The sequence below is a fragment of the Andrena cerasifolii genome, chromosome 6 (assembly GCF_050908995.1).
Source record: "Andrena cerasifolii isolate SP2316 chromosome 6, iyAndCera1_principal, whole genome shotgun sequence".
Taxonomy (NCBI): domain Eukaryota; kingdom Metazoa; phylum Arthropoda; class Insecta; order Hymenoptera; family Andrenidae; genus Andrena; species Andrena cerasifolii.
In genome coordinates, this window is record NC_135123.1 from 3,837,023 (window position 1) to 3,861,978 (window position 24,956).

General features: G+C 33.2%; 3 protein-coding genes and 1 long non-coding RNA gene across 15 annotated transcripts; 2 read left to right on the forward strand and 2 right to left on the reverse strand.

Moving 5' to 3' along the window:
- Positions 1-688: 688 nt before the first annotated feature.
- On the forward strand, positions 689-21,451 carry LOC143369725 (rabankyrin-5). 9 transcript variants are annotated; one of them, XM_076814030.1, is made up of 15 exons: positions 689-826; positions 1,148-1,252; positions 1,318-1,372; positions 1,435-1,507; positions 1,568-1,677; positions 5,120-5,379; positions 5,450-5,599; positions 16,240-16,643; positions 16,719-17,428; positions 17,517-17,793; positions 19,423-19,864; positions 19,990-20,187; positions 20,325-20,565; positions 20,754-21,009; positions 21,109-21,451. In XM_076814030.1, exons 3-15 carry the CDS (start codon positions 1,330-1,332, stop codon positions 21,236-21,238), a joined length of 3,294 nt encoding a protein of 1,097 aa, XP_076670145.1. In that variant the 5' UTR covers positions 689-826; positions 1,148-1,252; positions 1,318-1,329; the 3' UTR covers positions 21,239-21,451. The 9 variants fall into 9 exon arrangements, with proteins under 9 accessions (XP_076670145.1, XP_076670139.1, XP_076670144.1 ...); XM_076814029.1 differs by having other exon boundaries at positions 762-983; XM_076814028.1 differs by having other exon boundaries at positions 762-979.
- Positions 6,628-13,951, reverse strand: LOC143369792 (uncharacterized). 4 transcript variants are annotated; one of them, XM_076814173.1, is made up of 4 exons: positions 13,440-13,951; positions 8,330-8,561; positions 8,007-8,183; positions 6,628-7,928 (listed from the first exon to the last, which is right to left on the reverse strand). In XM_076814173.1, the coding sequence occupies exons 2-4, from the start codon at positions 8,382-8,384 to the stop codon at positions 7,648-7,650; spliced, it is 513 nt and encodes a 170-aa protein (XP_076670288.1). In that variant the 5' UTR covers positions 8,385-8,561; positions 13,440-13,951; the 3' UTR covers positions 6,628-7,647. The 4 variants fall into 4 exon arrangements, with proteins under 4 accessions (XP_076670288.1, XP_076670285.1, XP_076670287.1 ...); XM_076814170.1 differs by having other exon boundaries at positions 8,330-8,570; XM_076814172.1 differs by lacking the exon at positions 13,440-13,951 and adding an exon at positions 8,649-9,541 and having other exon boundaries at positions 8,330-8,570.
- Positions 17,855-19,178, forward strand: LOC143369816 (uncharacterized). The gene is made up of 3 exons (XR_013085499.1): positions 17,855-17,922; positions 18,099-18,226; positions 18,947-19,178. It is a non-coding gene; the product is annotated as an uncharacterized LOC143369816 (long non-coding RNA).
- On the reverse strand, positions 21,452-23,460 carry Uqcr-11 (Ubiquinol-cytochrome c reductase 11 kDa subunit). Its single transcript, XM_076814190.1, has 2 exons — positions 23,205-23,460; positions 21,452-21,737 (listed from the first exon to the last, which is right to left on the reverse strand). Exons 1-2 carry the CDS (start codon positions 23,298-23,300, stop codon positions 21,564-21,566), a joined length of 270 nt encoding a protein of 89 aa, XP_076670305.1. The 5' UTR covers positions 23,301-23,460; the 3' UTR covers positions 21,452-21,563.
- Between the last annotated feature and the right edge of the window lie 1,496 nt (positions 23,461-24,956).

Here is a 24,956-nt window from a genome sequence, read left to right on the forward strand (position 1 = left end):
GATTTCTTATCGCGACGACCAGAGGAACCAAACAGAAATCGGCACACAAAATCGCTAGGGTAAAGGTGCTGAGTCGGAACACCTGTCAATTACACCGTGCTGCGCATAGACTGCAGGCAATGGTGATTGGTAGTTCATGCAGTGAGCGAACAGACTGCATAACCTAATTCGTAGAATTCCCTAGAATCCTCAACTTATAGCGCATGATTCGTGCAGCAACTACAGAAAATCAAACCATAGGTAGCCAATGCACATAATGCGCGCACGCGCATTTGTCCCTTTACGTACCCTTCTGTATTTCGAATTCGAATACTCCAAATACGTAGGGTAAAGTAGCCGAATATGAGACCCATTTCTTAAAAACATCATAACTCTTGACTAAGAGCAGTTTTATTAAAATTCGATACACGTTTTAAATGTAGAATATGTATTCACACATAGCTCTGTATTTGTTGTCATTGAAGTAAAATTATAGACTGACGTGAGTTAAGTTCGATATGTATTACTCGAATGATTCCAATGTAGCGCGCGAGTATGTATTTCAAAGCGTACGTAAAGAGACAAATACGCATGCGCGACTGACTATGCCGTCTATATACTCAATGCGCGAAACGGAACGCACCCACACATACATTCATACATACTCCGCATAAAGCCATGTTCACGTTATAGCGTAACTTAAGTAATTAATGTTACTAGGTGTGGAGCAGGGAAATTATCCATATCAAACAATTCTAGTAATTCGCAATTTGTAATGCAATTATTCATCTTTGTAGGGTAACTCCATGGTGTAACTCAACAAATCTGTGAACTAAATATATTCGAAGTGCAAACTATATGTTTATTTATCAACAGTACGAATTATTTAGAATATTCGTATTATTAAGGTGTATAAAAATTGTGATTTTGTTTAGATTGCATAGTAAAATTTGTTTGCCTTTCAAAAATGTGGCTACATTTTCTTTATAAATGAAAATAGGTATGTACATACTATGTGACAGGTGTAATAAGTAGCGTATGTGGGCGGATGATTTACGATAGAACTTTATTATTATATTTTTTAAGTATAAACGTCGGCGTTATATTTTAATGATTTGTTTGAGACATTGTTGAACTGTACTATCTCATATTTATTCTCTTCATGTAGGATGAATTATTGAAAACGCATATAAACTAGTTTAAAGAGGCGGATATGCAATAATTTTTATACTAAGTGTTAATAGAATTAACACGGTTACTTTTACAACTATGGGTAAGCAGAGAATATAATTTACACATACACGCATTTGAAAACATTTGACATTACCAATATTTCAGAAGATTCCATGGATGCGCGAAAATGGCAACAACATTTATCTTTATTGCGAGAACAGTATGTTAATTTATATAATGCGAATACAGAACTTCAACGTGAACATGCTATTGCTATTGCAGATAAACAAGAATCTGGATTTATCAAAAGACTCTTGATAATTATAGCATCATTATATGGTCAACATCGCTATAGGTTTGTTCTGAAATCATAAGTTTACGTATAGATATGATTAATAAATTGTGTATTTTATAGCGATGTAACTATTAAATTAATGGATCAAGAAATGCCTGCACATAAATTTGTACTGTCTGCTAGAACAGATTTTTTTAGTGACTCAATACTCTCTGAAATAACTACTTTGGGTAAGAATTTAAAGAAGAAATAAGAATATACAATGCGTATCACAGTGGTTCCCAACCGGTGGGTCGCAAAGTGTTATCTCGGGGGTCGTCACAGTTTTTTGTTTTTTTTCTAAATATCAAGCTAGAATTATATTCTGATATACTTATTTTTACTGTTTTCTTCACCTTAAGGGGTTACACTTAGTCAGGCGGCCGAAAAGAGGCGAATATTTATGAATTTTGTTTTTAAGAAACATAAGCGTATATTTTTACAAAACTTTTCGCGCTTAAAAGAGCAACATTTAAAGAACATTTGGTAATTTTTTCGTAGAGAAATATTTACGTTTATAATAAAGTAACAACCGACATCCAAGAAGCATTTTTAAAAATTTGGTTTTGCTAAAATCAAAAAACCAAAAAAAAGGATTTCGTTAGTATATTAATGTATCCTCAGGTTGACGGAGAGAATTTTCCGAAATATTAATTTAAAACAAATTGGCGGCTATTTAAAGTTGAAATCCTGATTTTTTCGCGTGATTTTTGCAGGAAAAAATCAGGTTTTCAACTTTAAATAGCCGCCGTTTTGTTGAAAATTAATATTTCGGAAAATTCTCTCCGTCAACCTGAGGATACATTAATATACTAACGAAATCTTTTTTATTTTTTGATATTAGATAATCTGGTTCCGAATGGCAATGCTCACCGCAAAACCAAATTTTTAAAAATGCTTCTTGGATGTCGGTTGTTATTTTATTATAAACTTAAGTATTTTTCTACGATAAAATTACGAAATGTTCTTTAAATGTTGCTCTTTTACGCGCAAAAAGTTTTGAAAAAATATACGCTTCCGCTTTTTCAAAAGAAATTCTCAAACATTCGCCTCTTTTCGGCCATCTGACTAAGTATAACCCCTTAATAAATTTACCTTACCATATATGGGGGGAGGGGGGTCGCAGGTTATTGGAATATTATAAAAGGGGCTTGCGACTCAAAAACGATTGGGAAATACTGGTATATCATAAATAGACTACGGATGTTTATGCATGTATAATATGTCGTAATATGCAATATATATGCAACACTTATGCAACATATATGCAACATATATGCAAAATACAAAGTGAGTCATCCAAAGTTGAAACCTGAAATATTTCTTGGAAATTGCTAATTGTAGCTAAAAATGTTTCACACAGAAGTATCTATAGTACATTCATCACTTTATTATTTTATTTAGGTAGGGTACATGTGCCTTATTGCGGCCCCTACCCAGTAGTCAGCCTTTTCGGAAATAAATTGCTTAGAAATAAGAAATTCGGAATAAAATCTTATATATTTAAACGAAACAATGATCAATGTACTCTTTCCTTCGAATGTGGGAACTTTCATGCCTTAAGCGGTAAAAATATGAACTGCAGAAAGCTTTTGTGTTGGCGATTGGATGGTTGACGACTAGTGAGTCAATTTGAATTAATTTAATACCATAGGCGGCACTTGGAAATAGTGTATACCAACACTAATACGAAGTTTTTTATGTTCAAATTTTGAATACGCGATTAATAAAATTCGAATGAACTTTCCGTGAAATTATAATTGCATTTAAACTTAGCATTATGCAAAACATATGCAATATGCAAAATAAAAAGTATAATTTTGGATTTCTCTAATGACAAAACAAATTTCTGTCCAGGTCCCATTACTTTATTTTTTGCCTATAAAAATATGCATTTGCCTGAACATCCGCAGTCTAATCATAAATACATCAACCCCCAAGAGTTTGAATATTCTGAAATTTTTGTACGGCTGTACTAAAATTTTGTTTCATTTTATACATTTGAAACTATGAAAATAAATTTTCTATAACATCATGATAATTTAACATTTACGGTAAATTTGGCCACAGAAATACTGATTTTTACATGTTTCATAAGTATTTATTTCTTTCACTTGGCGTTATAAGTAGCTAGTGCTGTTGTTTGCAGTAGGGTCATTCCACGCGAAGTCGGAAAATTTTCGGAGTAACATTTCGGATTTTGGTGCAACTTGGATATGTTGTAGTCTTTAGGGATATATAAACATATCTCGAAGGATTTTTCAAAATGTCAAAAATTATGGATGTTACAGGTCTTTGAAATATAGTGTTTACTTTTTTTCCAAAACTTGTAACTGTTGAACTAACAAACTGATAAGAATGACCTTTTGGGTGCTTACAGTGGTGATATAAGAGTACCTAATAAAAATTATTTCACCTAATAAAAACAAATATTTAATCATTTATTTAGCAATTGTTCTTAACAAATGCAATTTTATAATTGAAGGCCCCTTTTAAAACATTTGGAAAATTAGGAAGGTATAGCCCTGTTGTCCTCTTTACGGACACGTTTTAAAAAACGTGGACACTTTAAAATTGGCCAAATGAAAATTAATTGAATGTAACGCTATTAAATTAACTGTTTAACAATGCATTAAAAATGACAAGTTACGATCTTAAACATCCATATTTTCTTTATGCTTGAAATCCATCCATATAAATAAAAATGTAAATGTTCGTTTGTTTAAAATCTTAAATCTCCGAAAGTTCTTCACCGATTGCTTTGAAATTTTCACACAACGTTGCATTCGAATACGCGCGTGTTTTTATATACCTACTATTATATAGATGTCACACCTGTGACAGGTAAAAACATGCTTTTTTGAAAAACAGAGCCACAGCAACGCGTGGCCGGGTACAGCTAATTAATAATAAATTGTAATAATGAATTGATGATAGTATATTTTAAACATATTTTTCTATACTACTGTGAGCGTTTTCGAGATGCATTAAACGGTATAGGCTTAGATTGATGTAACTGTTAAATGATTAATCCTTATTGACATTATTTAAAAAAATAAGTAAAATTCTTTTCAGACTACAATTTGTTAGTGGATCAGCTATGATTTCGGATTGTTCTTCAGTGCATAGAACATATTCAATAATATTTCTAGGGTTGATTATAAATTGAATTTTTATAGCAAGTACATATTAGTTGGACAAATGTTTTCTAATACTTGCAAATTTGAAAACATGAGCATCTTTAAAGATGCAATTATTGCGACGTGGGATAGTATTTTTAAAAATACAATTAAAAACCTTATTTAAAGTATGAAAAAACGGTGTTTTTGTGGGATTTTGGACAGCAGTAATCATATTATACATTATCAAGTATGATTTATAAAATCGAACTAGTTAAAATAAAATAAATTTAGTTTAGTGTTGGTTTATTTATGGAATGTTATTATCAAGTAAATATTACGCCCGTATATGAAATTTACTCTCTTAACATTGTGTATTGATGTGAAACAAATTTTTTTTCGATTCTTTAATGAGACTGCAGAACATGAAAGCTTGGGCAGGCTGGTGTATTTATAACATACATTCTGTAATAAAAAATTGTATATCACAATTGTTCTATAAACATACTTATAGATTGGTCTCATTTGGACTCCAATGTTGGATTAGCATTATTGAAATGGATTTATACAGGGAAAGTGTCTCAAGAGAATTTAACATTAGACCTAATGAAAGGAGCATCTAATTTTCAATTATTAGAATTAGTCGAGCAATGTGAAAAATATTTAACTGGAATAGTGGAACTCAAAGATTGCGTACAATTGTATGCAGCTGCTGAAGAGTTAGGTGCCCAAAGATTAAAAGAACATTGTAGTTCTTTGATTTCAACGCATTGGGTAAGATAGAAATGATACTTACTAGTTCCTTTAATTATAACGTGACTTTATAAAACTTTAATGGATGTAGGAAGACTTAACTGGGGAAGATTTTAAGGAAATGCCTGGTTCCTTGTTGTACAAGCTACTGCAAACGAAAAGTAAATATCCATTACATGCTGCTGTTCGATTGATGAGGGAAGATGTGGTTTTTCTATATTTGGTGGAACATAATTCGGAGGTAAGTAATTTCCAATTAATATAAATTGTATGCACATGCAGTAGATATTGCTTGGAGATGTAGCAAACGTATGTACATATGTGATTCTATAAAAATGATTATATTTTGACCGTTCTATTTTATTATTTTTCAATTTAAGACTAGTAAAATAGATCTATAATTTTTTGAAACCTGATTTAAGGGGTTATACCTAGTCAGGCGGCCGAAAAGAGGCGAATATTTGTGAATTTTTTTTGAAGAAGCGGAAGCGTATATTTTTACAAAACTTTTACCGCTTAAAGGAGCAACGTTTAAAGAATATTTGATAATTTTTTCATAGAAAAATATTTACGTTTATAATAAAGTAACAACCAATATCCAAGAAGCATTTTTAAAAATTTGGTTTTGCGGTGAGCACTGCCATTTGGAACCAGATTATCTAAAATCAGAAAACCAAAAAAGATTTCGTTAGTATATTAATATATCCTCAGGTTGACGGAGAGAATTTTCCGAAATATTAATTTAAAACAAAATAGCGGCTATTTAAAGTTAAAATCCTGATTTTTTTCGCGTGATTTTTGCACGAAAAAATCAGGATTTCAACTTTAAATAGCCGCCATTTTGTTTTAAATTAATATTTCAGAAATTCCCCCCGTTAATCGGAAGATACATTAATATGCTAACGATTTTTTTTTGTTTTTTAATTTTAGCAAAACCAAATTTTTAAAAATGCTTCTTGGATGTCGGTTCTTACTTTATTATAAACGTAAATACTTTTGTACGAAAAAATTACCAAATGTTCTTTAAATGTTGCTCTTTTAAGCACAAAAAGTTCTGTAAGAATATATGCTTCCGCTTTTAAAAAAAAAAAATCACAAACATTCGCCTCTTTTCGGCCGCCTGACTAGGTATAACTCCTTAAGTGTTTTTTACTATCGTCTTGCGTCTGCGATTATTCACATTAATTATATTTCCTTCCAACTTATGGCCAAAAAATGAGTTGCAATATATCTTAAATCATTAGGTGAATATTCTAGTAAACTCAAATATCGTTTTAGCTCGTTTATTTAATCGTATAATTACTTTACTTTTTACTTAATAACATTGTAACGATTATAATTATAAAGGCACTGATATCGTGTATAAAGACATTAATGTTAGTTATTAACTAAACGATTTAGTATCGTGTGCAAAAAATCATGTTTTTATATTCATCTTAAAAAATCTCGAATTCTTGTCCTACGTACATGTCGCCACCAAATTTCAGGACATCGCTTGAACTTTACAAAAAATTATTTTAGAAAAAGAGTGAACTATATTTAAGTGTTCCTTAAGTATCCTTATTTGCATTTTTCGGAGACATGGATGTTACATTCTTTTTTTTTAAATGTACTTCTAGCAATTTCTTAATATTTTATATTACAACGAATCATGGCAAATCCAACGCCTATACATAAGTTGCAAAAAGAAACACGAATAACGTATAAAAAGTCAATGGTAGTCGAGCTTTCAGTTACAATAAATTTTCGAATTGCAATCTATCTTGTTGTAAACATAGCTCCGCTTGATAAAACAAATATACATTTGTTGCCGCTATGGTGCTTTCTCGGAGAACTTCTTTACATGCTGTGCGGATTCTTTCCTTTCTACCAACTATGTTTTGAATTAGAATCTTTTGTTTTCTTAGTGCCATATCAAGCGAAAATTGACCAGTTCCTTAATATATGTATGTTGCACAACTTCATTTGACTCTTTATATTATTTGTGTTTCTTATGTAACTTATGTATAGTCGTTGCCATGATTCGTTCTACTATGAAATATTTAAAAAATGCTACAGTTCCGTTTCAAAAACAGAAGGTGGCATCCAGATCTCCGTAAAAAATCAAGTAAGGGTACCTTGGTTTACAGAAGTTATACACATTTAAATATAGTTGAATCTTTGTCTAAAACAATTTTTTGTAAAGTTCGAGGAACGTCCTAAAAGTTCGCGGCGACACTTACGCGAGACACCTTGTATATTAAGAACAGAAATAAGTGCTTACAATATTAGGTACTTGGAATAAAAATGTTATATTGGCTTTGTAAGTAGTAATATCACTATTAATACAAAATTATAATATACATTCATGGGTTTGATTGATTGCGATGAATTGCATAAGTGAAAACTACAAAAACAATATTCTGATGGACCTGTTGGTGCCCCCCTGTCTTCACCAATGGAGCAACCTTCTTCATAAGCCGTTTTCACTATTTCTTCTTTATTTTGCCATTTATTATCTACCTTACTATAGATAGGAAGTATGCTTTTTTGAGGAGCACAATCTCGTTTTGTAGCTACGACTACAGATGCTGTAAGAATATCCAGTGATATATCAATTAAGTACTTTTCTAAATCCACCATTTAAGATAAAATAAAAATCTGCTTACTTTGAAACTGATGATAAATAGTTCTTTTCATACAAAACGTCGATGAGGGACAGTAGACTTGAAATCGAGCACTTCCATCAAATTGCGAACATAGCAAATCGGTGTGTTCGTGTCCTGGTTGCGATGCAAAACATTTGAAGCACGACATACCGTCTGCGGTTATTGGTATCATTGTATCTAGAAGAATTCAATAGTTTAATAACTTGCCGAAAGTAATTAAGAATTTTATATTAAATCTGGCATCAAATATTGGAGCACTTGTTATAAGGTGAATGAATAAGCTTTCGTGTGATAAATCTAAAATATCTGGAATATGTACATACACAGACAAATTGCAGCAGTTAGTACAATTTCATGTGACTTTATTTGGAATGTCATCTCATTTATTCCTGAATTAAAACCAGACACGAGTAAAATATTTGTATCTATTTTACAAGGAGAATATGTTCCTTTAACGTTAATTGTGCCTGTTACAGGATCACTGTTGTTGGCCCTTGCTTAAGTTTTTGTCTGTTATCACACTAAAGTTCAATTTATCATCATTGTTACATAGGCCTGAAACAACTTAATTACATAAAAATAAGATTATTATTATTATTATTTTCAAAAAGTTTATACATTAACATTTCTGTGATTACTAACATGTAGAGCATTTCAAAATTGGTGTCGCGACAAGGATGTTTATAAATCTGTGTTGACTGATTTCACCATAAGTTATTTGTTTCTGTGTTTTTGGTATTCAGTCATTCTCATGAGATGAGATAAAAGTAAACTTGTAATGCTGATACAAAAGTTATAATACTGACAATATTTATAAGTACAAATGTATGCAAAAACAGTTTATAGACCGATTTGTGAAATTGAGATACAGTTAATTGCAGTCATTTTTCTTGAAAATGTAGCCTGGTATAAACAAACTTTATACAAACTTTATATTGATGTTGGATCATCAATTGTCTAGTTGTTATAATTTTTGTGTAACTTTTCGTACAGATAAAAAATCAGTACGCAGAATTTGTGTGAGAAATATGCAAGTAAAATTCTATTTATTTTGACAAATCATACTGAATATCTTGAAACATAAAAGTGACTTCTTATATGCAAGCATTCTTTAAAAATATTTTCGTTTGTAACTATTGACTAACAGATTTCACATTATTCAAGTCCCATATCGCTCATTTGCTGCAACAACGACACAACTCAAGATTTGCAGTCTTTGAGTTATTAGTATAGAAAAAGCGGTTGTTGTCTAACAAAACTTTTCAACTCATTTCCCCAAAAATCGTGATTTTTTAGTTATGTTGTTGTTGCAGCAAATGAGCGAAATGCTACGGGCCATACCCCTGAATTCAATTAATTGATTATTTAGCTTTAAATACAAAAATATACAGTATAAATAAAGGCTGTACTTCCGGAAGGGACCGATGGCCGATCGAGATGAAACTTGGTGGGTATTACGAGGGGTGTGGAAAGACCCCAAATATAAAATTTTAGCTTCGGCAATTAATGCGTTCTAAAGATACAGGGGTAATTGTGCATAAAAGGGTACACCGATGTGGCGAACCGATGTGAGTTTGCCGATGCGAAAAATAAGAGTGTGGTTACAAAATTTCAAAAATAAAAAATGGCAGAACGAGAGGGTTCCCGGGTAGGGGGATTGCACCAACGTCCAAAACAAATTTAAAAAAAAAATAATAATTTTTTATTAATATTTCGGAAACTAATAAATACCCGAAGCTAAAATTTTAGATTTAGGGTCCACATCCCCTCCCCACCTCTCCCCCCAAACCTCATCTCGATCGGCCACCGGTCCCTTTTGGAATAATATCCGAAATAAAATGCTATTGAAGTGTGAGTAAAAGTTAACCCAATATTCATCTAATGTTCAGTTAAGAATTAATTAAATACATTATTTATTTGTTTTTGATCTCGCATAAACCAGCTTAAAGATTTTTATTTTATAAAGGATAATGTTAAATGTGTGAAGTATTTTTTCCAAGAACATGTTGTAATTGCTACGCATGATTAGGAAGCTCTTTACAAAAGGAATCCTATATCATTTTTATCTTGAAGAACAAATGGAAGCACCTTCAAAAATAGACTTAACAATCAGGGCCGGCTTTGGAGGGGGGGCAGGCAGGGCGGCTGCCCGGGACGCCAAATTTGTAGGGGCGCCGCCTTATGTGTTTATTCATTCATATCCGTTCTGCTAATTGATTTTCGTGCCCTTGGAGGGGCGCCATGATAATCTTTCCCGGGGGTGCCAAGTATGCTAAGGCCGCCCCTGTTAACAATTACAACTTTCAGCTTGTCAATAACAGAAATTGGGTTCTTCTAATGAACGAAGAAAATAATATTGATGCAGCATTTGAATGTGCTTTAGAAGCGTTTCCCATCCACAATAAGTTTACTATTACCACTTGCTACATCGACAAGCTCAAAATTACAACCGTAAAGTCCATATTAAAGGATTCTCATTAAATTTTCAGACTAAAGTCGGTATCAGATATATTGGCCGGTGAGTTTCGTGAGGGGTATTCTCCCACCACACAGTTTATCTGCCTCGGTGCTGCTTTTCTCAACGTTTTCTGACTCGCTCTCGTTCCACCTCGCTCTCGCCTTCGCAGAACAAGAGTGAGCTAGAAGTGGTGGGGATAGCGCCAAGCTTCTAGCGTGTAGACCAAACCGAGCTGTCAGCGTAGAAATGCACACATCAGAATAGGTTTGCGTTAGCTCCGAAAAAATTCAGGAGCTTTATTGGTCAGAACATTGATTCTTTCTCGATAGCTTCATCTCGTATTGATCTACGCATAGCTTCGTAACACACACTATTACGCTAAGAATAAATAACAGCCAAACGGCTAGGTTCAGGTGGAGCCGAGCAGCGTTCCCGTTACCCCACCATATCCTGCGAGGGCCACGCAACTCCAACTGACAAATCCACGATCGTTAGATGGTGATGGTTGATTTCTCCTCGATCGCTGTTCCCAAAAACGAATTCACCGGCCAATATATCTGTTACCGACTTTAGTAATGGCATCATGCGAATGCTTTTGTTAAGAGCGTTCTGAAAGTATATAAGAATTACATTGTTCTCTGGTAAAAAATCAATATACAGTGAGCCACGAAAGTATTCGAACCCTCGCTATTAAAACAGTAAACAATAAAAATATACATGTTAGGCTTAAGTTCTAAAAGTAATGTTGTAACTACTGTAAGACACAAGTATCGAGATTACATATATCAAATTTAAAATGAATCGGATAATATTTGTAGAAGTTATGAAACATTTATTGCAATGATGTAATGAAACAGGGTCACAAAAGTATTCGAACGGCATTAATTATATGCACCTTATTTTATATTATTACATTATATATTACCTTTGGCTCCAATTACGCTTTTGAGACGTTGCCGTGTGCTGTGCACTAGTTTGTCAGATATTTCAGATTTGATAGAATTCTATACTTCTAAAATCTTGTGTTTTAGTACGTCTTTCAAAGTTGTGTTGTAATTTTTCAATCTCCTGTCGATTTCCGCCTACAAATATTTGATGTGGTCAATATCCAGACTTTATGGGGGTGTATGTAACCTGTGTGGTGTATTATACATTATACAATAACCATTCTTGCTTAATTCCGGCCATATGCTTGCGGTCATTGTCTTGCTGGAAATACAAATCTCCAAAAATTCCAATTTGTTATCACTTTCTTCTAAATTGTTTTTTAAAATATTTAAAAATACATGTTTATCTAAAGTGCTATCTATAAAAACAAGATTTCCAGTGCTGTTTGCAACCCCACAACACCACGAAACCACCATAATACTTTACAGTAGGGCGTAAATTTTTAATATTCATTTCTGAGTTCGGTTTTCTCCATACATATCGACCTCCATTCGAACCAAATATATTAAAAATGTATTAAAAGTATATTTGATTCGGATGGAGATCGTTATGTCTGGAGAAAACTAAACTCAGAAATTAATACTAATAATTTACGATCTACTGTAAAGTATTATGGTGATTCCGTGATGTTGTGAGGTTGCAATCTTGTTTTTATAGATGGCATTTTAGATAAACGTACATTTTTAAATATTTTCAAAAACAATTTAGAAGAAAGTGATATCAAATTGGGATTATTGGAAAACTTGTATTTCCAGCAAGACATATGGCTGGAATTATGGAAGAATGGTTATTGTATAATGTATAATACACCACATGGGTTACATACACCCCCATAAAGTCTGGATATTAACCACATCAAATATTTGTAGGCGGAAATCGACAGGAGATTGAAAAATTACAACACAACTTTGAAAGACGTACTAAAACACAAGATTTTAGAAGTATAAAATTCTATCGAATCTGAAATATCTGAAAAACTAGTGCACAGCATGCGGCAACGTCTCGAAAGCGTAATTGGAGCCAAAGGTAATATATAAAGTAATAATATAAAATAAGGTGCGTATAATTAATGCCGTTCGAATACTTTTGTGACCCTGCTTCATTACATCATTGCAATAAATGTTTCATAACTTCTACAAATTTTATCCGATTCATTTCAAATTAGATATATATAATCTCAATACTTGTATCTTATAGTAGTTACAGTATTGCATTTAGAACTTAAGTCTAACATGTATAATTAAATTACTTACAGTTTTAATAGCGAGCGTTCAAATACTTTCGTGGCTCACTGTACATACTTTTAACATTGTCCTTAATGTTTAGACATTTTTAGCTTACATATTAGTAACAGTTATATTAACCCTTCGTGGTCACACCTTATAATCACAAGTTGGTCACACGGGGTTCAATGTTCCCCAGCGTCATTTTTCGAGTTACCATTTTCGTATTTTTAAATCTTTTAACTTTTCAGTGATAATTGTACTTCGTAATACTTATACAATCATGGTCTAATAGTCTTTTTCTAGAAATGTAAATTTTAATATGATAAAATTTGTAGTTGAAAACGAGCGATTTTCCACGGTTGTGGGAAGAAAGCAATTTTTTCATTTTTTTTTTGCGATAAATCCCCTTTGGAAGTCGTAAAGACGCAACATTTTAACTCAAAAATTATTCTTGGGGTACAATACACCCCGTGTGACCACGAAGGGTTAAACTTAAGTTATTATATTGAAAAATATAATACCTTAGAATTAATTTGTTATTTCCAAATAAATTGTAAAAGTATCAAAATTAATTTGTTAGCCCCTATAATTATTTCTATGATATATACATTTTAGTCTACATACAGCAGGTTTATTTGATGCGTTATTACAACAAGCTTTGATAAATTAGTGTAATGGTTATTTCAATATTAGGAAAGAAAATTTTACAAAACCAATATCGTGTAAAAAAGCTATTAATTTATTAAACAAACGATTACAGAATGAAAAATATGTTTTCAGTAAAAAAAAAAAAAAACTTACAAGTTGAACATTTTTGACTTTAAGGACAAGTATCACAATTTCGAATATGCTGAAATTTGTTGAATTCACAATCAGATTTTTTAAATTATTTAAACTATTACAAAAAGATTTTTATGTACGCATGATATCGAATCACTCTATAAGACAGGTAATTGCTGACACCTGTTTTAAATTACACTTTATATCCACAAGAGATCGCACTGCAATATCAGAATTTTAAGTTATGTTTTTTTTTGCTGCTACAAAATGCGTTCCTTTGCTCGGAAAGTAGGGTTAGGTGACTGAATCATACGCTACGTCATGTCCTTTCTATCCTTTACGAACCACTCCTGATATTATTACAACATAATTATCATATTCTTTCCCGTTTCCTTTTTCGTATTAATGTTTGTGTGTATATTCTTTACGCTAAAAATATGTAAATATCGTTGTACACATGTGCATCCTTTATCGCGGGCCTCCGCTGGTCGTACACACAACATTCCCTTTATCACCCTTTATACATGAGATTAAAACAGTGGTTCTCAATGTATGTTCATATGTTATAAATAGACTACAGATTTTTTTATGGAAACGTAAATACAGATTAAAGGTAGAGAAATATGACTGGACGAAAAATTTGTTTCGGTTTTGCAGGATTTTAAAAGTATATTTTTTATTGTACATATTCTGTGTATTTCATGTACAGTGGCTCACAGCCATAATCGTACACTCTTTAAAATCGCATAACATTTTTAAAATTGGTCCAAACAACTTGAGTTTTTTTGAGAAGCTAGAAGGATTAGTTTGCTACGTGACATGTTTCATCGTTTTGAAAAAAAATGTAATTTGCCGGAGTAGCAAAAAAAATAGTAAAGGTCGTTTTTTCAACTTTTTTTTGTGAGCCTGTAATGAAAATTAAAAAAAAACCGTTAAATCGGTTAACGTTGCTCTGAGCTATAAACGCTTAAAGATCGCAGAATAAGGTCGAGAATTGCTGATTTTGGGAATTTCCGCGATTCTCGACCTTATTCTGCGATCTTTGAGCGTTTATAGCTCAGAGCAACGTTAACCGATTTTCATGAATTTTTAGGCACGTATATGACTTACTTAAATCTACAAACAGGTTTTTTGAATTTTCATTACAGGTTCATAAAAAAAAGTTTAAAAAACGACCTTTTCTATTTTTTTTTTTTGCTATTCCGACCAATTGCATTTTTTTCAAAACGATGATGCCATGTCACGTAGCAAACTAATCCTTCTAGCTTCTAAAAAAAACTAAAGTCGTTTGGATTAATTTTAAAAAAGTTATGCGATATTAAAGAGTGTTATGGCTGTGAGCAACTGTAGATAATAGCAACCACAGAATATTTCATTTCAAAGATGATAAGAAATGCTAATAAATGAGAAACAGAACAAATAGTAATGAACAACTGTACTTATTTACATCTGTAAAATAAATCAACTAAAACTTTTTAGTTGTAATTATAATTGTAAACCGGTAGAATGCTCTTCTTTGCAAGCAAATTAATATTAACAGGATAGCGGACAATGCTTTACAATTGAGAGTCTTGAGCCAACTACATATTAGCAATATGTTGTAATTTAAATTATAACAAATAATTTTAATAGAGGATGAGTCACATAATGTGTCCACACTGAATAACTTCTAAAGTATGTCTTCCACAAAAAACTGTTTTATATAGAAACCACATTGTATTGAAGAGAGTACGTGATGCTGAAACAGCTTTTTTAAATAATCAATTTGTTTACGAGATATCAAGGTGACCTTGTATTTTTTAAATGGAATGCATCCCTTTTTACATCAAAATTCAGAAAAGCAGTGAATTTTCTATAACAAACTATTAAGTATATTTTTATCTCTGCTAAATCTAATAACAGTAACAGTTGCATGGAAGGCAATTACGTTGAGCACCTACTGTAACTAATTGTAAGTTAAGTAGTGAAACCATGGGCAACGTTTTTGTAAATATCTCGCTAATTATTAGGTTTAGGAGAAATAATGCTGAATACTTTCTTATAGAAAATGGACTGCTCTTTTAAATTTTGGTACAAAAAGGTATACATTCCATTTAAAAAATTCAAGGTTACCTTGATATCTCGTAAACAAATTGATTATTAGAAAAAATCGTTTCAGCATCATATGCTCTCTTCGATATCGTGTAGTTTTTATATAAAATACTTCTTTTGTAGAACACATACTTTAGAAGTTTTTTGGGATTGACAAATTATCTGAATCACCCTGTATATTGCAATATTGCAATGCAACAATATGCGTTCCCTTTGCGAATGTATTTAATTGATATAAATATTTTCATAAAATATTTTATTGTTTTTAAGAGTTTTTATAGAATTCAACGTTAAACGTGATACTATTACAGTAGAGCGAAGTGGATTTTAGTTAATTTAATTCTTTTTATTTATTTGGTTTTGTATAGATAGAGTATATTTTATTTTGTTATATTTTTGTAATTCCATAAATATTAAGGAAACTGAACATTTTCAAAATAAGTACAAATATTTATTTACCATTTTAATTATATATTTTTTTGTGAAAATTCGAAAACCGTTTTTTTTTCAAAACTCAGTTTTTGTATAAACCCTAGTATAAGGAAACAGTATAAACAAGAAATGTTTGACTATCTTTTTGTTCTTTTCTATGAAAGACCACGATAGCTGAAATCAGTTTCAGATTTTCTAGAAAAAGAGAAACATTTGAATAGTTTGTTAAGAATAATAGATATTAAAATCTTTGCGGACTACACGTTCCATTGACTATTTTGTTATTTTTATTTTTTAGTTACCACAGGCTGTGAATGCCTTTGATCAAAAGGGAGAACTGCCTTTAGAAGTTGCATTAAAAACACGTCGACCATCTTTAGCCCGTATTTTAGTTGAACATGGGGCTGATTTAAACGCAAAGAGTTCAAGGAGTCTTTCTTTACTCCAAGCCGCTATTTTTGAAGGAGATTCGTATTCAGCCGAATTTATAATCGAGCAATTGGAAAATAATGGCAATACACAAAAATTGTGCGAGCCTGTACATATTACAGGAAATTCAGTGGGCATAAAACATCTTGAAGAACTAGAAGGATGTTCAGCATTACACTTGGTAACAAAGCATAACTCAGAAAGTATGTTAGCAGTTGGATCTCGATTATTTCAAGCTGGCATCGACCTTAATACACAGAATCATAAAGGATGGTACAATACCTTATTCATAATCTATTTCATAGAAATTTCTAACGTTTTCAATATTACTACTTCTCGATTTTGCAGGACTGCGTTACATAGCTGTATTTGGGAGAAGAATGAACCACTTTTTGATATTTTGTTAGAATGTCAGAGTATAGACTTAGATAAAACAACTAATGAAAATGACACTCCATTATGCATAGCAATGAAAATCGATCCATTCTGCAAATCTTTTGCTAAGAAACTTTTATCTAAAGGTGCAACTCCTAATCCCGTTTACAAAACTGCAGGAGACACTTTATTACATATTTTGACCAAAGAATGTAAAGAAGAGGCAGCTTTGTTTTTAATTGATTATTGCGAGGATAATTTAATGAAAAAAAATAACGAGGGGTATTCAGTTCTACACGAAGCTTGTAAAGTTGGTTTGAAAAATTTAACTCGGGCTTTGTTGAAAAATGGGTTTTCAGTAAATGATGTCACAGTATCCACTGGCGATGCACCGATACATTTTGCTGTTTCAAATTTATATTTCGATATTGTAGTGGAGTTGTTAGATGCTCCCAATGCAAAATCGCAATTAAATTTACAAAATAACGCAAACGAAAGTCCTTTGACCTTAGCTATAAAAGCTCCGTTTAAGAAAAGTAGAGATATTATTTTAGCTTTAATAAAAGCTGGAGCAAATGTCAATCAATGTAATGAAGAGGGCTTGACATTATTGCATCAAGCAATATTAAAAGAGGATTCAGCAACTGCCATCTTTTTATTAGAAAATGGTGCGGATATGAATGCTAGGTAAACACTATTAGACCTCATCCATTTAATACTTACGGTGTGATGTAATCGGCCATATAAAATTAATGTTACTTTGCGCATCACCTAGGACTGCAAACAGAGAGACTCCACTGCAACTGTCTGTACATTGTAGACTGAGTGAAGTTATAGAAGCTCTTTGTAAAAGAGGTGTAGATACTTCTGTGGGATGTCCATTGTGGGATGCATTAGATTCAAATCAAGAAGATATAGCATCTATTCTAGTTAAATATGGAGCTGATACTGACTGCTGGAGTCCTGGTCCGGATGCATGCCAACAAACATTATTACATAGAGCAATTGATGGCAACAAAGAAGATATTGCGCAATTTCTTATAAGGAGGTATGGCAGGGCTACACAGGGAGCCTTTTTCAGCGCCTAACGGCGAGCAACCGGCCGTATGCCGTTACTAAGGGTAGAATCAGTGAGGAGAACTGCAGTAGTGTAGGTGCGGGCTCGTAGGCGCGTAGCGTAAGTATATATAACTTGGTTCCTTGTGGGGCCCAGTGTAGAGCAGGCCCCGCAACATAATTCGGTGGGATCATGAAATTTTCAAAACATTTGCTATTGCCGGCATTTCGTATGACTTGACGGTTCGATTTTACTGATAATAAAACATTTATTGCTAATAATACTTATCTTTTCAGCGACACATAAAATAATTAGAAAGTTAATACTATACAAATAAATAATTCGGATACAAAGAAAACTTACAAGTGCAATGATGAGCACCAGATGCGTACTGTACATATGTATATATTTATTCATATACAGGGTCAGCGTTGTACCCTGCAACCCGCGCTCGCGCGAACTTGTAAAATGGCAACAGCGCCTCACGGACGCATTCCACTACATCCATGCACCGGCCCAGGTAATCGAGCCGCGCCCTCCGCTTTGAGGTTTGAAAATAATGTCAAGTGAACTCGTACCCGTCTCAATTTAAAAATTTTTAACTACGACAGGGTTGACCGCGGCGCTATACCCTTGTACGGAGAGATTTTTCGAATCCTGCGTGTAAAAGCCACAATAATGGCGAATCGTTCCAAAAGATGACATTAACGGAAGCCGATATAGGCGTGGCGTTGAGTAGCTAAAACATTCAGACACAAAAATTCTGGAAAAAAAATTAAAACACCGCTACAATCAAAGACACGCCCCATTAGTTACCCCTTGCGTCTGATATAGGTATGCAGTGCATTAAGGATAAAATCATAAAAAAGAAAACCAGAACAATCGATTCTGAGGTCTGCAGAACTAACACATAATTGAATAAAAATTTAATTTCTCAATTTCTCAAAGTTATGATACAGAAACAACTACCCTCTATTGTCTATCAACACCACGAATTTTAAAAGCAGCATTAAATACAGTATCAAATAAACAGTTTGCAAAAGTTTTTTACAACAATTCTGGTTAAAAATTCATAGAAAAAATTAAATAAATGTAAAATATGATAAATTATCAATCATTACGCTGACCCTGTATCTTGTTCTAGCTTTTTATAAATGATATATATTGTTACTTAAAATTTTGTTTTCTTTGTGTCCGAGTTATTTATTTGTATAGTATTAACTTTCTAATTATTTTATGTGTCGCTGAAAAGATAAGTATTATTAGCAATAAATGTTTTATTATCAGTAAAATCGAACCGTCAAGTCATACGAAATGCCGGCAGTAGCAAATGTTTTTGGAAATTTCATGACCCCACCGAATTATATTGCGGGGCCTGCTCTACACTGGGGCCCCACAAGGAACCACGTTATATATACTTACGCTACGCGCTTACGAGCCCGCACCTACACTACTGCAGTTCTCCTCACTGATTCTACCCTTAGTAACGGCGTACGACTGGTTGCTCGCCGTTATTCGCTGAAAAAGGCACCCTGTGCAGCCCTGAGGTATGCCATGCCTTAGAATACATAATTGAAAATTAAAAATTATATTTTCATTTGAAAACAATATTTATTTTAGCGGCTGTGATTTAAATGCTCCAAGAAGACTTGGACCAGATGGTGAAGGTGGTGACGAAGCAAGAGATGAATGTACTCCGCTACATTTATGCTGTCAATGGGGTTTAGAACAAGTTGTTCAAACGCTTATTGAACATGGTGCTAATGTGAATGCTCGAGATGCAGAAGGCAAAACTCCCGTTCATGTAGCTATACAAAACCAGCATTCACAAATTATTTCTCTGTTGCTTTGCCATCCTAATATAGATTTAAATAAACGGGATAAAAAAGGGTTAACACCGTTTGCAACAGCTTTGACGTTTCGAAATAACAAGGCTGCGCAAGCAATATTGGAACGACTACCTAAAGCTGCCGAACAATATGATAATAAAGGCAGAAACTTTTTACATACTGCTATTCAAAAGAACGACGTGGAAAGCATTTTATTTCTATTATCTATCCAGGTGAATATTAACTTTTAAGTATTTGAATGGATTTCCATTTATTTCGTAAGTATTAAAAAAAATATCTATATAGAAACAAAAAAGACGCAAAACAGTTTATAATTGAATGATTTATCATTTTGTAGGTAGATGTAAATTCCAGAGTGCACGATGTTACACAAACTCCACCTTTACATCTTGCCGCGATGTCCGGAAATGAAATGTTAGTACGAAGTTTAATTTTGGCTGGGGCACGTGTTAATGATACCGATGCAAATAGGAATACTGCTTTACACGCTGCAGCAAAATCAGGCCATGCTGCAGTTGTATCAGCTTTTTTACAGGTAATGAAAAATGATTTATATACATTTCTATGAAAAGGCATTATTTAAAGTGTCCCATTTTTATTCGTTAATACAACATTTTAATATAATTCTAGTATAATATTAAATAATCACATTATCTACTTTCTCGTTTGTAGAACAACATTAATTTTGATGCAGTGAATGCAGACGGTGACAACACATTGCATGTAGCTGTAAGAGAAGGTCACGTATCAGTGGTAAGAACGCTTTTGACTGAATGTACACTGGATGCTGAAGCAGTAAATCTTAAGGGAAGAAACCCTCTACATGAATTGGCTAGATGTGGAAAAGATAACGCTGCAACTATATGTGAACTGTTTTTGGAGTGTATGTCACAATATCCAGTAAATAATGCAGGTAGATATGTAGAAATACATCGTATGTGCGTTTTCACTACTTCGTACTGTTTTATAAGATTTGGTAGAAAAAAGTATCTTTTAGTTGCGTTTTTAATAACTGTTAGCCGTATACGAACAAATATTCAATGGAAATATGGCATTGATTATGTCATGACAAAGTAAATTAAAATTAATATTCTGTTTAAGATTTGGATGGCAATACTGCACTACTGATTGCTTACATGAAAGGTAACGGCCAACTTTGCCGTACTTTGGTAAAGGCTGGCGCATGTTTAGGTTCTATGAATAAAGAAGGCATTACAATCTTTAACTATCAAGTAGCAACAAAGCAATTACTATATAGATTGCTGGATTCTTTAACTCAAGAAGCACCATGGGCTGATAAAGATCTTTGCCTGGAATGTGGTACAAAATTTTCTCTCACGATGCGAAAACATCACTGGTAAAAAAAATTATGAAATGATACTTATGCAGAACGATAGAGATACACGGGAATCTATGGAAAATTTTATAATACTAATCTGTTAAAAAAAATTTTTAGCCGCCACTGTGGTCGAATTTTGTGCAATAAGTGTTCTGGTCACGATGTTCCGATTGTAAAATTCGGATTGAATAAACCAGTACGTGTTTGTGCGGTATGTTTCGATGTATTGCAAGTAGGCACTGAATGAGATGACATTTAAATAAAGGAGAATATTCATATGTAAATAAAGTAATCATTCCATATGTATTTCTCATAAAAAGCATATTGAATGTGTGTCCAATTCTATGTCAACCATGCTATATATATTTTACTGTATTGTATAATTATTCTTGTTGAAAATTTGTTATATTTATAGTTACTAAATTTTAAATACAAATGAAAGAAGATCAACAGAAATACATACTCTGATAAGTTATTATTTATTCCTAGCGGTAGTTGTACATCTACAATGTATCAAGGTAACGCACAACAAGTTTTAACAAAGATTTCACATTTTTTACGAAAGTGTGGCCTTACTTAAGTTTACTAAATAGTGTTTCTGCCACACAGTGATCTACACATTGTACATAATCAATTAATTCCTCCAGACACGTTTCCTCTGTTTTACTCCTTGAATTAACACGGTCGTTACATGCAGTAAGTTTTTCTTGTATATTAGCACATTTAGGTCGGCCTGAGCATTTTTCCTGCAAAAAAATGATTCATTATAGTTGTTTGTAGGTATACAAATAATAATGATGTACAGTTAATATTATTGTTCTCAAATAATATTTTGATTAAGAGTACATTGCGTGACAAGGGAGAGAAGAAAGCGATTTCGACGACCGGCGAGGGCAGCATTTTACGCGAGGCAAAATCGCGTCTCTCCCTTGTCACGTGCAATACTTTTTTCAACACCTGCATGAAAGGTGTGTTTTTGATAGCCTGCTGAGCGATTCACAAAAAAATACACATGATCGATAACGATTAGTCGAACAAATGCACTGGACTCCCTAATAATATCTCTTAGGCCCGATTAGATATCAACTTGGCTCTAACTCACAAAAATTACCCACACAAATGCCTAAAACCCAATTTCAGGATTTTTCCCTAATCAACCCCTAGGGGGGTGAAATGTATTTTCATGGATTCCTCAAAATCTCTTAGGCCCAATTAGATATCAACTTGGTTCTAACTCACAAAGATTACCCACACAAATGCCTAAAACCCAATTTCAGGATTTTTCCTTAATCAACCCCTAAGGGGGTGGTGAAAAATGCGTTTTCATGAAGTCCTTAATATCTCCTAGGCCTGAAGCGAAGCGCTTTGGTAGTGAGGAATTAGATGTTCCTAAATTACATGGCGACACTGCTACATTATATTCTACTAAAACTATTGATCCGAAATATCATACAAATGTTGGTCCATGAATACTCTCTTCATGACTTGTAACTTTTCAATGTTGCATGTTACAAAAAGAATCCAACATTCACATGAACTGCGAAACATGTAAATATTATTTGAGATTAGATATTCCAGCAGAATATATATAGTCATAGTTTGACATCAAATAATAATAAGAACACTATTAGTTTATAAATACTATAAATCTCTAAGTTTTATAAAATTTCACTATTATTCAATTGTGATTTATTATTTAATATTCTGGTTATGTATATTATCCATTGGTTTACGATAAAATGAAATAAGTGAGACAAATGAATTTTTATTTACTAAGATCTGCAAATAATTTTTATTACCATGAAGGTTTGTTGTTCAAGTCATGAAATAATAAATATGAATTTAATGTGTGGAGAAGAAAAACCTACTCAAATGTGTCCCTTTAAATGGAATGGATGTGACAAGTCAGAAAGAAAGCATTTTTAATTAGTGAAATGCACTATGATACTTTGAGCTTTATAAATAAAGCTAAATCAAATCTATTGAATGTGGTATATTATCAATTTATGTCAAAATCGAGATTTAATTTCATTATAATATAAATATATTTATGATAAAGATGAACTGAATTAAGCATATTCTATAATTTTGTAAGTTTATAATTTTATATTCGAAAACAAATTGTACTACTCCTTTTATCAACAGAGTGTGAGTACGTAACGAAGCCCTAAAAACATTTTGAACAAGGGTATTATATAATAATTTTTACTCACACGAAGTACTTTCTGAGGATCAACTAACTCTGCTTCTTCGTCTTCAGCTTTCACGGTTGGGATGTAACGTTTAAAGAAACTTTCTAAGAAAGACATTATTGCAAATACTTTTTATGCCGAATTTACACAGAGAATGCACCGAATGCAATTTGTTTCTTGTGTAGTATCGGTAGTAATTGTAGTAATACAAAAACGATAGGTTGGAAAATGTTGGTTAGAGTTGCCTGTCTTATGAATGCACCATGCTTGATGGCAATGATTGGTAGAGTAAAGGTCCGTTTTCACGCGACAGTAAAGCGCCCTCTTCATTTGAGAGTATATCCCGACTATTACCAAAGAGGAGATATAATACCCAGATAGCACACGTCGTTTATAAGCCGTTTTTAAGACGCCTTTCAGACTTTCAAGACGTCTTAAAGACGGCTTATAAACGACGTGTGCTATCTGGGATAATAGCGAATTCGGACAGTCGCACTGGTGCGCACTGAGTGCGAATTTTACCCAATTGAAAGCGAAAGAGTTCGCACTCGGTGCGCACTAGTGCAGGTTGCCGAATGTGCTATAAGAGGCGTCACTCCGGGCGGAACCTTTGAAATCCTTACTTGACCTTGGCATTTAAATTGGTTGTGTATTCGAGCGGGATATTCAAATCGACTAAATGTATCTTATCGCAATTTGCTGATTATTGCCGAAGTTTTACTGTGGTTTACCGATCATTGCCGAATGGGTATTTAAATTGGTTGTCTAGTGATTTCCCTAGTTTATGTCTGTTCTTGTCGAGTGACGCCTCTTATTATATCTCCTCTTTGCTTTTACGGTAATAATACATGTCATGACTTGTGTCGTCGTGAAAACTAGATGTCGTGAAGTCGTAACCGTGTCATAACATTTGACTCACGCTGCCACACAGTGTCTCCCAACGAAACCCAGATAGCACACAACGTCTAAAGACACCCAAAAGATGTCCAAACCTAATGGGATTTGACATGGGGGCGGGGCCTAGCCAAGATGGCGCTGATATGGATACAAGATACATGTGTTGTATATGCGATAATGTAGTTTTTTGCGAAAATATCCCTTTCTATGCAAAGTATTTGTGATTGGGCAGGTTCAAATCCCGCTCAGCGGAATTTTTGCAACGGCACGAGAACGGGCAGGGATTGATGTGTATCCAACGAGCGCTTCTACTTTCCGCCACTAGATGTCATGGTGACGGATGTCGGATTCCAAAAATGGACGTACATACAATTGACGTCTTGCAAACGTCTGCGCTGTATGGGAGAATACCGAATTCGCTATTAGAGCATATGGTACGTGTCCCGATTACGGTGTCCTGTCCCCATTACGGTGCCTTTGTACTTAAAGAAGCCGTACAAAAAGAACTCGCATAAATAAATAGGGAAAGAATTTTTCTTAAGTTAAACTATTAATGTATGTGTTGCAAACGAGAGTGTTGCATTTTTGAACGATCAAACGAGTTTACCTGAAGTAAAGTTCGATAACTAATTCCTATAATTACAAACTGCGTAAAGTACATGCATGCTTCATTTTCCGAACTGTTCGATTATCCGAACAATTCGAATTTCCGAACCATCTCGGTCCCAAACAGTTCGGATACTTGACGCTCTACTGTATGTACATATATATCTTTTCACTTTAAAAATGTTGGCTTGACTTTACAATGTTACATCAGAGTGTTCAAGGGGTTATAAAAATTAAGAAGTACAAAATAAATGCAAAACAATGTATTAC